This window comes from Trachurus trachurus (assembly GCF_905171665.1).
Source record: "Trachurus trachurus genome assembly, chromosome: 8".
In the NCBI taxonomy this organism is placed as follows: Eukaryota; Metazoa; Chordata; class Actinopteri; order Carangiformes; family Carangidae; genus Trachurus; species Trachurus trachurus.
The window spans coordinates 17828567-17843068 of record NC_139905.1 but is presented as its reverse complement, the minus strand read 5'-3'; the positions used below and the strand labels follow the sequence as shown (position 1 = coordinate 17843068).

The 14502-nt window shown below is 44.7% G+C and overlaps 1 protein-coding gene across 1 annotated transcript; it reads right to left on the bottom strand.

Annotated features, from left to right (window-relative positions):
* Positions 1–239: 239 nt before the first annotated feature.
* Positions 240–13227, bottom strand: tecpr1b (tectonin beta-propeller repeat containing 1b). The gene is made up of 26 exons (XM_083976864.1): positions 13034–13227; positions 12723–12836; positions 11574–11806; positions 11311–11493; positions 11089–11211; positions 10860–10982; positions 9961–10135; positions 9469–9569; positions 9275–9376; positions 8105–8232; positions 7395–7993; positions 7103–7215; positions 6841–6996; positions 6604–6753; positions 6341–6498; positions 5990–6117; positions 4896–4989; positions 4655–4751; positions 4482–4561; positions 4329–4385; positions 4064–4238; positions 3249–3384; positions 2869–2961; positions 2680–2786; positions 2432–2551; positions 240–1506 (listed from the first exon to the last, which is right to left on the bottom strand). Exons 3-26 carry the CDS (start codon positions 11796–11798, stop codon positions 1354–1356), a joined length of 3576 nt encoding a protein of 1191 aa, XP_083832990.1. The 5' UTR covers positions 11799–11806; positions 12723–12836; positions 13034–13227; the 3' UTR covers positions 240–1353.
* Positions 13228–14502: the final 1275 nt, after the last annotated feature.

Genomic DNA, 14502 nt, shown 5'->3' with positions numbered 1-14502 from the left:
GTAATATTCAAACTCGGAGACGTCCAATTCTTAGCATGGACTTTACAGTGAAACAGGAAAAGTCTCATGTCCATGTAACAGTTGAACATGTGTCACTCAAAGTTCTGCATATTCACAGATTTGTAAATTGTTGTTTTTTTATAGTGAGTGAGTAGATTGAGCTTTTTGTGGAAAAACTGCATCGGACACATTTTTATTCAAAGTGGAATCTGTTTCAGTGTTAAAACATGTCTGGGGGCGATATTTAATACAGTTCACGGCTCATTTCAAAAACAAATTAAAATGCAGTGTCACAAATTAACCACTTTCTTCTTCATCTCAAAACAAGACTTAACAGCTTTCATTAGGACACACTCAGTCAAATTAATACAAATAAAAAGGTGAATGATTTACTGCTGTTCTTCGACATGCTGCTGTTTTCCAGACCTATTGTGAAATGACGTCAGAACATGCAGCAACGTTAATAGGTTTTTATTTCACATTTCAATGCCCTTGGAAGATGAACGTCCGGTCTGAGCAGTTTCAACAGTCACAGTCATAGCAGTTATGTGGATGGGTGTGATACTGACGGGAAGAACTTGTCCTCATTTGCAGGACGTTAGAGAGGTATTATTGGTGATGTGGACTGAATAGTTTCATGTTTTATTATTGTCTTTTGGGAAAAAAAAAAAACCCACCCTCAATATTAGAAGGACTTGACATAGCAATGAACACGCCTTTGCAAACATATAACAGGCCAAAACCAATGGAGAAACAAAATTCAGCCAATGAGTAATAGATAAATGCATAAGTCAATAAATAAATGATATATGTCACATGCAAATGTATGACAGGCAAATCTGACACAAACACAAACAAAACAACAAGATTCTATAAATCAAGACAATCTAGGCTACAGCAGGATTGTACGTCTGAAGAAGAGTTGGTTTGGTACCCGAGCCTTAGCCCTTTTTCGGAGTCCCACCCTCTTAGGTTTTCACAGGATGTTGTAAAAATAAAAGCTATTGCATCCCCAAACACCCAGTAGCCAAAGCCTAGTAAGAGCAAACACATGCAGTCAAGGTCCGTCCTACTCAGATGCTCTTGTGCTCCCTCTTCTGTTTGGTCACCACTGCGTACTGGCATGGTTTCTGCCAGCAGAGTAACATTCATCCATCGATCGAGAGTCACATCCAACCAAAAATATACAGTTTAAACTCAGTGGTGTGGTTGTGCATTCCCTTGGCATGAAGGGATAAGAGCCCGTGGGAATGGTCTAAAGGAGACGAATGTAGTTCCAGGCACAAACAGGGCTAGGGCAGAAGAGAGGAGGAGGAGGAGGAGGAGGAGGAGGAGGAGATGGGTAGGTGGGTGCTACACACCCACAGCGTTCCCGTTCACCTGTGCCGGAGGCCGCGGCGGGAGTGGGCTGCGTGGGGGTCCAGTGGGTGAAGGAGGAGGCAGAGGATGGGGGGCACGTGGAGCCTCTGCTGAGTTGCCCCTCACACTGATATGCTCCCATCCTCCCTGGGAGTCAAAAACACACACACACACACACACACACACACACACACACACACACACACACACACACACACACACACACACACACACACACACACACACACACACACACACACACACACACACACACACACACACACACACACACACACACAAATACATCAGCAGGCGTCTATCTGCTAACTTGTGTGCATGTTACTTAACTGATGCACTAGAGGGCAGCAACAAGGCAACAATATCCATAACATTTGAAAACCCTTTTCTATAAACCTGATAAATCTAATAAACAGAAACTCTCAATCTGCACTGTTTCAGACTGCTGATGATCTGTAGTTTTATATCACTGTCCAACAAAACCCATGAAAAGACCAAAACCAACAATAAATCTGCACTGCAAACAGTCACAAAAAGCTCTATTGTCAAAAGTCTACACCGAGTGACACATAGTTAACTTTGAGTCAGTGTCACATAAACTGGAAATACTTTACAAGACTAAAATAGAGCACCAAACTGAATAGTCCCCAACAAATACACTACTTACTTCTGACTGAGTAACAATGAATACTTTTTTTCATCTTGCGTTTTTGCTTTTTTATAAATTAACTGAGCTATAAATAGTGAAACTTTATGTTTGTGATCTGTTTTTTAAGATTTCCATCTTCTGGCTCAGGCTGAGAGCCACAGGGAGGCTGGGGAGGAGACTGACAAACATACCACTGCTTTGCTCTTTTCAGTTAATAAATACAGAATAACACTTGTCTTATTCTTCTTATCTTCTGAGCTTTATTTTATGTGTCAACATTAAAAATAGGTTTTATCATTTACAATGCATATATAAATGTAATAAAAGTGTTTGTTCTGTTTTCTTTTAACATATTCATTTTGGTTTTTATTGCAGTACTTGCAAGTTTACTACTTATGAACTCACCCCTAAACCATAGTCCCAGGACTGGCCTTTGGGCTGCATGGGTCCCACCCCCAGCCTGTGGCAGACGGCTCCTGGAGTCTCAGCAGGGAAGCCTGGGACTCCGTCTGCTACGATCCACACCTGGAGAGAACAGAAGCACTGAGTCAAACATCAGCCAGTCATGGTTTATGTCATGTATAATATACCTGAGAGTCCACATCTCCCCCATCTCCAAACACCTAAAACGGACTTGCTCTTGTAACACTGACCTGGTCCAAAGGTCCCACAGAAACCTTGGTGACGTTGTTGGAGATGAGCTCCCAGGCGGAGCCCTGAGGGTAGCTGGGGGTGAGGCCTTGTCTGTACCACAGGTTACCTACCGGACGTCGAAAATTAGTTTATTGCCGTTGCCGGTCGTATTCTCTAATTCTAAAAGGGTCAACAACTCCTGTACTCACTGTTTTCATCCACAGCGAAGACAGAGGTCCGGCCCACAGAGAGCTGTCTGAGGGTCTGCTTCGGAGGGGAGGGGATGTGGTACCAGCATTCCCCTGTAGAGGAACAGTAACAGTGGACGTTGGGCTTCATTTGGATCATTGTTGGGGATGTTAGTGGGCACTGGGTGCACGCACACACACACGCACGCACACACACACACACACACACACACACACACACACACACACACACACACACACACACACACACACACACACACACACACACACACACACACACACACACACACACACACACACACACACACACACACACACACACACACACACACACACACACACACACACACACACAGCTGACTTTCATGTCCTAAACTCACCTGCAGGGTTTTGTGGGGACACCGATCCTCTGTAGAACACAGCTCCATCCTTGGCGATGGCCCACACCTGGTTGGCTCCGCCGATGGAGATGGACTTGAAGGGCTGATCTGTGCCGACGTGTAGCCAGGAGCTGCCCTGTAAGATCACACACACACACTCAGAGTTGTAAAAAGTGAATTGAACGGTGTGGAACTCGGAAACTCGGGTATCATTTCAGAGCTCCGACTTTCCGACTTGACGTCACGACAACATCAAAAACATGGCGGCCCTCGTCTTAAACGGTTACAATTTGAAACTTTGAAGTTATTTGTTGAGGTTTTAATGCATATTTCTATTTATATTAAGCTGTGATTGCTGTATTGTGTGAAATTGTGGTCCTCGTATGTAACGGAAATAACGTTTAATGGTTATCAAGGCTATAACGTTATATGTGCACTCATCTGCGACGTCTCCTTTCCTCTTCATTTGCCTCCAAAATAAACATAATTTACTGCTGCATGTATTTTTCGTATTCAGCGTAAGCCACAATATGCCAAACTTCCTTCGGGTATCCATGTTTTTTCTCTTCCGACTTCCTGCAGCGTGAACGCAATGATTTCCGAGTTGGGAATTCCTACTTCCGAGTTGTTATAAACGCAGCATAACATACTTTTCAAGAAAACATAAACTGACACTCAGGAACTACAGAGAAATGTCTGTTGGCAGAAATCTAGAAACACATCTCTCTCTCTCCCTGCTGCACTCATGTGAGTCTCCACTGCTTCAGATTTCAAATAAAGTAAAGTTCAGTAAGTAAAGTATCAGATCTACTCACCGCTGGGTTTTGGGGGCTGACTCCCAACCTGCACAGGACGTCTCCTTTATCATTGAGAGCCCAGACTGGGACCTGCTCCATTCTGCTCTGGGCCAGACACGGCATCAGAGAGATGTCACTCAGTGGGATGGGTGGGACCTGCAGCCATGGACCTCTCAACGTGATCTTACACTTCCTGTACAAGGAACACATGATTGTTTTTGATACTGTAGAAAACTGTGAATTTACAAACCACAGAAATGTGTGGGGATGTGTGATCGATCACCTTGTCCATCTTCTGCGCCTTACAAAGTCTTTCATGGTTTTGTGGCCATGAAACGTCCTGCGGGAGAGAGAGAAAGAGAGACGTTACACATGCGTGGCACAAATTGCTGATTTTTTTTTCTTTGAGACAACCTGCTGAGAAAATGTTACATACACAGGGAAGTCCGCAGCGTACTGCCAGCCTTCTTTGTCCGTTCCTCCGGGGACGATGTAGTCCACCGCCCACTCCGACACCTGAGACATGGAATTAGCTGGTGATGAAACAAGAAATGAAATGCATGCAGAAAAGGAGTTGTTACTGGGATTTGACCTCAGGACACCACCTACCCAGGACCACTGAGGCGACGGAGGGTGTGTGTTGCCTTTGGTGCACTCTTTCAGCCCGCTTTCATCACTCCACATGGGGCGGTCTGTGGGAAGTCCTCTGGAGAAATGAGCCAGAAACACAACCAAAACATTTTTTTTTTTTTTTTTTACAAGACAACAGCCTTTAACTGAGGACAACTGCAAAGATCAAGCTCAACCACAGGGACTTTATCAAACAGTGTAAGAGACAAAACGTTCCTACTTGTCTGTATATCCTGTCATAGGGTTCCATCTTTGATTCTCATACACGTGTACACTCCTGACATCCGACTGCTGGTGCATCTGAGCAGCTTCTCCTGCAGTAAACACAAACATGGACAAAACTGTGATGGAAGCATATTTGTGTGTACACACGTCTCTACAGCTGCAACAGGTGGCAGATTGTTAAAACCATGCTCAGGCAACCGCACACCAAACTACAAGCTGTTAGCAAGAGGATAGAATAATGATTCAGTCTCATGTGTTTGCAAGTTAATTATTGAAATTCAATGCAAAATATTTGAATTTTGTAGTAAATAGTTCTTAAGGTAACTTTTTTTTCCATTACAGATTAGAAGGCATTGAAATAGAAATAGATTATGGTATAAATATCTAGCTTTTAAATATAAAACAAGATAGATTCAATTGTTCTTAGTAATTAGCAATTATTAGAATGGTCAGAGATACATTTGATGTTAATTGACCAAATAAGTCATTGTTACAATGTTAAAGAGATAGTTCAACATTTTGGCAAAATTGGCCCATTGCCATAATCGCATAATAGCAGTAGGGTCGTTACCTTTAATTGTCGGTGCAAGCTGTTTTTAGAACGGCGGAGCAGAGCTGCTCAGAGCTAATGGGATTTCTTGGTTTTCCTCATCAAACTCATCAAATACACAATCCAACAACTCCAAAACACTCTTGTGGACAAGGTGTGACCTGCACATTCACCACGCTATGAGATAATGAGAATAACAATGAGAATAACGTTCCGAGACAGAGTTGTTTTCGAGGTAAATTCATGCAAAACCACTGATGCACATTCCCGTTGGGGGCAGTTTTTCGGCAAGCAGTCTCAGGCATTTGCCTCAAAAACAACTCAGTAAACAGCTTGCACCGACAATTAAAGGTAACAAACCTACTGCTAAGACTATAGGGATTATGGCAATGGGCCAATTTGCCAAAATGTTGAACTATCCCTTTAATAACAGAAAAGAAAAAGAAAAAGAAAAACTAAATTAAAGGACCCATCAGAGTCAAAAGGCGTGTGGATGATTATCTGAATTCTTTTTCAGATGTCTGCAGGGGCAGCTTTACCCGGGGTGGGCTGTTGCCCATAGCGCCCACTGTGGACCCAGGCGGTGCCGTCCCACCCTATGCCCCACACCAGTCCCAGACTGTTAGACTCTACACAGCGCAGGTGTCCCGGGACCTGCCGCCAGAACCTGCAGCACCACACAGCGCAAGCACCCAGCATTAGCCACATTGTTGTTAGCACACGTTATCACACACAGTTTGAAAGAGATTAGCACATTAGAGGCAGAAACAGTCACCAGGCAGAGAAGTGGGTTAGCGTGTTGGCAACTTGTTAACTGGCACGAAGCAGAAATTCAGTGAATGTGAACACACAAACACAAACACAAACAGACAGGACAGTGTAGGTCTCACATGAGGTCACAGGCCAGCGTGTTTGAAGGAGCCTCCAGGGAGAAGGACGGCTCATGGACCATGATGTCGCCCTTTGAGGTGGTGGACCACAGGGCGTGTCTGGACGGGGGACCTGAGATCCCTCGACACTCGCAGCAGCAGTCCGACAACAGGCACAGCTGGTCACACAGAAGAGGGCAGAGAAACAAGGGGGCGTTGTCAGCAATGACCAACAACCAACGAAAAAATAAAAAAAGATGAAACCGTAAACCTGCTAACTTTACCCAGTCATTCATGTCTTGTTCAGTCTGTGCTGCCAGGACCAGAGGCCACCTCTGTTTGGTCCTCTGGGCCGTGTACACAGCAAAGGCATAGTGGCAATCCCTGATCACTGGGACCAGTGCCGTCACTTCATTCATAAACACATGGAGGTACTAAAAAAAACAATATAAAAACACCCATCATCATCTGTCAGTACACGGTTATAAATGAAGGAGGTGCTCGCTCTCTATCTGACCAACCTTTTTATCATCATAATGCATGTAATAGACGAAGAAGATGCTGTCCTTCCTGCCATCAGACTTAGTGGACTGCTCCAGGGCAACGCCCACGTCCACCCAGCGCTGAGGCTTCCAGTCTCTCCACCAGCGCAGCGCACCTTTACGCACCCACACAGACTGGAGTGGGAAACGGGACAAAGATAAGAAAAAATGCAAACAGAGGGGTGATAAAAAGAAAAGAAGAGATTAATTCAATTCAAGGGATGTGTGAAAGCGGCCGTACGTGGCTTCTCTCCAGAGGTTTCTTGCTAATCTCCTCTCTGTGCTCCTGCTGCTGCTGCTCGCTCCAGGCTGCGGACTGAACTGGGGTCAGCGACAGAGAGCTGGTGAGAGGACCTGACGGACAGACATACAAGTCAGACGTTTAAGCAGACAGACAGATGACCACGGAGGTGACACGTACAGTGTATTTAACAAACACACACATGTAAACTGACCTTCAAACAAAAAGAGTGTTTTTTAGGCATTTTTTCCCCCAAATTCTCAGTGAATGTGCTTATTGGTTGTCCATCTACCTGCAGGGCTCAGCCAGCTGATCTGTGAAGTAGCATCCACATCACAGCCACCACCGGAGATCCAGGTCCACACCGGGCTGTCCTCCTCTCCCACACCCTGAGCCCCCAGCGTGTAGGTGGCAGCCGTGCCACCGTCAGCTAATGAAGACGCCATCACCGCTGCCGCCTGTGCACTGCGAGCTGCTTCTGCCCCCTCCAGATCCACATTCATCCACGGGACATCGGGTCCCGCAGCGTCAGGGGTCAGGAGTATGGGGGCCGGTGACGGCTGCTCCGCCTCCTCCTGCGGTATCTCCATGATGGTCGGCTGAGGTGTGGAGGTTTTGTCGCGGTCCGAGACCAGGCTGTTGATGAAGCTGTCGCTGGCAGGGATGAAGGGTTTAGGCGCATCCTGTTGGGAGGCCAAGGGAGCGTCCTCTACCTCCAGAGGGGGTGTAAGAGAGTCGGATCCTCCCAGAGGAACTACAGAGGGGGCCGCTGCCTCCAGGACCGGGGTATCAGTGCTGTTTTGCGGGTCAGAGGGTCCCAACTCTGAGTCAGAGTCGGTGCAGCTCAGAACTGAGCCCTGTGAGGCCTCGGTCATCTGGCCACCGTCATTTCTATTAAACAACACAAACACAACAGAAAAGGTCACATTACAAAAGCGCTGTTTGCGCTGTTTGTATGCAAAGGTTGTACCTCATGTGTCAGATAAAAGATTCAACACAGACCTGGGAGGAATAACCTCTTTACAATTGCCCCACTGGGCAGAAACAGGAATCCAGCCATTCCCACTGGGTTCAGATGGAGTTACACCCATCCTGAAATACAGGCCGCGGTCCTCACCAACCGCCCACACCTGACAGAAGACAACAATGTGGAGGGAAAACGGGAAACACAATGATCACACACGCAAACACACACCGATGCACGTGTTGTAAGTGTGTCACATCAAACAAATTCACTCTCAGTTATCACAGGAAGGAAATCCAGTAAGAAGAACATGGGATAAGTCTGGCAAAATACCTCATAAATGTCAAATCAAATTAAATTAAATTTTTATTTACTCTTCAAAGATGCTTCAGAGCCACTAGTAGGACACAAGCAACTGTTACTTTATAAGGCCATATACTGTAACACTGGCGCCTGCCGCCTCACACAAGCCATATCCGTAATTGCAGCCTTGAAATATGAAATATGGGATATGATGACGACGGCTTGGCCAGCTTCTAATTAGGGATTCTCCCATATGTCAGGCCAGTAAGAATGCAGTCTGGGGATATATAAGGCTCGGGCTGAGGTGCTACTGCTGGGATATTGGCTGGAGTGGCTGGTCGTACTCGTGTTACAGGGCACCCGCCGGGCACGGAGAGAGGCTAAAGGGAGAGGGGTCTGGGGGAAGGGGGAAGGGGTGAGAGACAGAAGGGGAGGAGGTGTGAGAAGTGGGTTTGCAATGCTAGCAAAGTCCTCAGCAGTGAGATACACAGTGAAGCCTTTCTGCCCCGACCCCGGCCCTGATGCCGTTTGTCCTGAAACCAGATCCAAAGAGGCTGCAGAGTGAACTGTCACAGGGGACGCACAGAGGCTGCTGTCTGAAAAGACTGAAAAATAACTACAATACTAACATAAAAAAGTCAACTTTTTGGCCAATATATATATGTAAATGATAAGTGTGCATATGTTTATATAATTTCATATGTGTAGATGCTAAAAAATATATATATTTTGTTTTCTTTGTATGATGAAGTATTTTTAATATATCTGAATAATAACTTTATACATCATCTCCCATTATCTGAATGAATATAATATTTGATGCTCTGTGCAGGATTATGAAGTACACCATCCATATCTGAACTGAGTTGTGTGAGAAGGAAACACAGTGGCAGAAATCTTGTCACCTGGTCGTTGAGTCCTACATCCACCACCATCATCTCGCCTCCGATGCTGATCCAGCCGGAGCCACAGGGGTTGTGAGAGTTGACGCCACGCCTGAACCACACCTGGACCAACACACAATCAAACACACACGTTATCATCACAATCAATCACAGCCATACAGCTACATAGTCCAGTGTGTGAAGTCGTGATTCACCTTGTAGTCTTTAGTTACCACCCAGACCACACTGATCCCGACGGCCACATGAAGCGCTTCGACCTCCTTGACTGGTGACTCCACCTCCACCCATGATGTGCCTGATGCAAAACACAGAACCAAAACAAGACCTTATACACACAAACTGTCTTCATTAAACATGATAGTAATGTTCTGTAAAGCATACTGCCCTACAAGGCCAGCTCTGGCTTTAATGGCAACATGGTCATGATCAGTCTGGGATTTTGCCCTTTTTGGACCAAAGGGGATTTTATGTGTAACTTTTATGATCATCTCATATACTCTGATGCTGTAATAAAGCATCACCTCCCTCGAAATTGCACTGATAATTTATACAGCTTCCACAAGAGCAACAGTGAGAACTCACAATCTAGAGGAAGAGTTGGACCATAATAAAAAACAGGGCCGTCTGAGGTCAGAAATAATGGGAAATCAATCAGGGGGTAAATGTGAACTACAGTGAATTCTGACCAGTGGGACTGTCCAGGCTGAGGCCGGTACGGACCAGCAGGTTCCCCTCCCAGAGTAAAGCCCAGAGCAGATCCCCGGGACCAGCTGATAACTGAGCCACCTCCTTGGGCACCTCCACCTCCTCCCAGCTGGAGCCCTCCGGGACACGAGGGTGGATGCCTTCCCTGAACCACACCTGCAGGAAGACAAATGATCAAACCATGCTCCGTTTCAATTACGTTCTCCTGTCAACAGCATTTAATAAGCTCAGGAGGACATAAAAGTTAGATTGTGTAAAACACATGAAGTCATGCTGCCCCCTTCTGGCCAAAAATCAGAAGTGAACTTAACTTAATGCAGATAAATTGCCTCTTTTTTTTATTTGTGTATTAGATTAAGAATTATTACTATTATCATAATATAATATGTTATGAAAGTGTTTTTTTAATATGGAAACTAAGTTGTTAACCCTTTAATCAACAGGCTGCTAATTACATGATAATGTCAAGAAATAGCCAAGAAATAACAATCAATTGTGTCATAATGTCTAGAAAATCACCTAGAAATACCGGTCAATGTTGTAGTAATGTCAAAAAAGAGAGCCAAGAAATAACGATTATCGGTCAATTGCAACGACTTGGTGGAGAAATATTCTAGCCTTTCCCAATAATTTCAAAGAATGAAAGCATGTGTAATCTTTTGCCTTTATGGAAAACATGACATTACTATGAAATTGGTCGTTATTTCTGGCTATTTCTTGACATTATTACGTAATTAACGGCTTGTAAATTAAAAGGTTACCATTAACAGTTGAACTGTTACCATTTAACAGTACTACTGTATGTGTACTATATGTATTTGCGAGTCCTCAATCCTTCCTGAAATGTAGGAAAATATCACGGTGTACTTCTGAGACGGACCTGTCCCTGCTGGGACACAGCCCAGAGGTAGGGGTATCTTCCAGACTGGTCGCTCATCTCCCAACCACCACAGCTGATGTCACAGAGCGGCAGCGGAGCTTTCTTTGGATTGTCCAATGGGATCTGCAGACAGACAGTAGTGACATCTCAGGCTCACTTGCGCTCACCTACTGTAGTCAGCTCTAGACCTAACAGATAACAGTAAAAAAAGAAGGGACAGTGTCCAAACCTTGGCCCAGGTGCCTTGTGCAATGTATCTCCTGTAGCGGATCCAGCGCCTACGACGAACACAGGAATTCCACTTCTTGTCTGGTGAGAAGTTGGCCGGGAAATCCACGGCATACTCCCAGCCCTGAAGGAAGACACACCTTTCAGTCAAAAGTAAAATGACAGCAAAAGAAAAAGAGAGACACAAATAAACAGAAATGTGTGTGTGTGTGTTCTCTCTCACCCCAGTCTGGCTGGGTTCTCCTCCGCAGCTCTGGTCCACATACCAGTCTCCCTCCCACTCCCAGCTGCGCGTGGGCAACTGGAAGCTGTGGAGCGGTTGAGGATTCATCCCGGTCACGTCACTCCAAGGCCAGCGATCAGTGGGCAGCAGCGTGTCAGTGAAACCGTCCACTGGGTTCCACCTCTGAAAACACACACAGCACGTTACCACTGATGACACACCGCTGCCAAACATGCACACATACATTAGGTTGTCGGGCTGACCTGGTTTTCGTAGGTCTCCTCCCGGTAGCGGATGGGGGTCTCGCTGGGCATCATGTGGAGGTAAACATGATGGTCGCAGCCGATGCCCCAGCAGCGCCCCTTCCCCGAAGTGACACGCTTCAGCTCCAGCAGCATATCGTCTGCACGCTCCCATCGCTGGCCGGCGGTGGAGAGGCTGTACACCCTGCCGTACACGTCCACGGCCCACAGCAGAGTGATGGGCATGATGGCCCCTGGACAGAGACAGCAAGACACATTCATCCTTTAAAGCTGCCAGGTAGATGTTTTATGACTGTATTTACTTCAGCTTTATTGATATCCTGCAGAAGCACAACTATAAGTAAAGGCTGCATGAGCAGTGAGTCTTATTTTCCCACTCCACACCATAATAATAAAAACATTTAGAGCCACAGGCCTAAGTCTAAGCAATATGTGTGTGAGTAGGTGAGAGATGGCATAAAAAATGATGTGATTTCAGCAATGATACTGATTTTAATTAATTTTTATAAATTCAACAATTAAGTCAGGATTTATTCTTGCTGATTTATCCAGACTGAATTCTCATCACATTCAGAGTTAATGTGGAAAATATATGGCAACTTGAATTCTGCCTGAAAGTGTTGTGAATAAGGAAAAATGAAACAAATAGGGGCAACACTTTTTTTTAAAAACCTGTGTAATAACTTAACTGCAAGATAACATCAAAGTAAAAAATTGCATCCTGTTTTTTTTAAACATTTTTTTTCATGTGAGCGAAAATATTAGTCACTGGCACTGCCAATCGTTTTATTTTGAAATCTGAGACAGGAAGTCTTATTTTTATTCTGACTGGCTACCTTGACACTTACTTTATCGACTGATACTAATCCGCCACAACACTGACTGTAACTACGCCTCGGCTGTCCACTGTCACAGGCCTTTATGTACGTGTCATAAGAGGAATGTGAAATTATAGCCTAATATCATCATTATTATATTATCTATTTATAATCGATTTATCTGAGCTGATCAAGACAGTCTGAACCAGGGTCAGTAAAGACAGAGTGAGGAGCCTGGAGTGGAAAGTCTGCAGTGGAGACACACACACTCACACACACACACACACACACACACACACACAGTGAGAGAGAGAGAGAAACAGCAGCCTACCTGATTATTGGTAGGCTATCCGATCCGCGGTTGTCAAGGGAATATCACCACACGCGTCATGACATCAGGTGCAACAGCCCGACACCTGGCGTCTCCTCCACGCTGGGACACGGTCTACAGTTCAAAATGCATGTGAAACAACAACAACAAAACAACAACAGAAGCGATCAGCGGGTCGTGCATGCTGCGCACACAGCTGATATGGACTCTCTTATGCCGCAAAGTCGCCTATAAGCTGTTTACATCTTCGGACACCCGGACAAGCGGTCGGCTCGCCCGGTGAGGCGTTCACATGCAGCACGTTTACTTACGTACGAGGCTCATCATGTCATGTGCAACGCCTTTGCAGCGGGATAGTAAAGTCACTCATCATGCTGCTCATAGCGACTGTGGTTTTTAATTCACATTCAGGACCAGAGGAATGCTGCTCCGTCCAACTCCGAGTCCACAACAGGAAATGGACGAAGAGACGCTCCGATTGGTTGGTACTCGGCAGGAAATGTGGGATCTCTGTCTCCTATTGGTGGAACACCTGAGCTCGTGACATTTCTTTTTTTTTTTTTCCGACGGTCACTGCTGATTGACGCGCATATTTCAATAATTTATTCAGCGCCAGATAAATTATTGAAGCGCAAGGTTGGTTTTACTTGTTTACAGAATGGAATATTTGACCAGAGAGAAAATAATAATACAAGATAATGTTCTTCAATACCCTGCTAACCAGTGCTAGTATTTGACGCATTTAATGGTTTATGTATGTGTGTAGCCTATTTACTGGCCAGACTAAAAACTAGACCCTGGTCTGGCAGAACAGAATGAGCAACAGTTAATATCAGCATTTCTAAATGAAAAAAACAAAACAAATGAAATAATGAAATAAATGTTGTCTCCAAAAAGGAGACAGAAAACCTGAGGCAGTGTCTTACCACTCTATCATGAGGAAACTGTAAAACTGCTAAAAAAAAACAGCTACTTACTTTTTCTCCTTCAATTGTCATGTTTTCATAAAGGCCTCTCAGTACATCTGATAATTATTTTTTCTTTATCAATCTGCTGATTGTTCAGAGAATAAATGTCAGATAATAATTATCCACTGTCATTATTTACTAAATCTCAAATATATTCAAATAAATAAAGTAGGCCTATACAGTATGTGTTCTGTCTTGGAGAAACAACTTAGTAAATATTCACATTTGAGATGTTGGAATAAAAGTGAATCTAGTCATTTCTGACTACTTCTTCATCAGTTATCTTAATCAACTACCGGTAATCATTTAATCTATAGCGCACTGATTAGTTTGTGGGTGCCTGGGGTGAGGGAGTAATGAGATTACCATGTATAGTGGTGGTGGTCCAACCACATGGTTAATCTGTGGGGGAGGACCATGGACAGCTCCCTGGCCGTCCCAGGGTTAGGACCTTGGACAGGGGTGTTGACAGACTAATCCACCTGGGCTGCAGAGGGAGCTGTAGACCTGAAGTGGTCATTGACACCAGCCTTGAATAGGAGTGGGTAAAGAAACATCATATCTCATAAGTAGTATGTAAAAAAAAAAAAAAAAAAAATCTACCTAATTATCGACAAAAGTCCCACAATCAGAATCCGAGTTAATTTATCATCAGTAAGAGACTTCATAAAACATGATTTTAACTTTGTGAACACAACATCTTGAGAATCCACTTGGTCAAAGGTTAAGGGTGTGGTGGCTTCTGAACACAACTTCACAAAAAGGTTTTGACCTTGTGAGGGTAGTATGACAGATATTTCTTCAAATTTGGG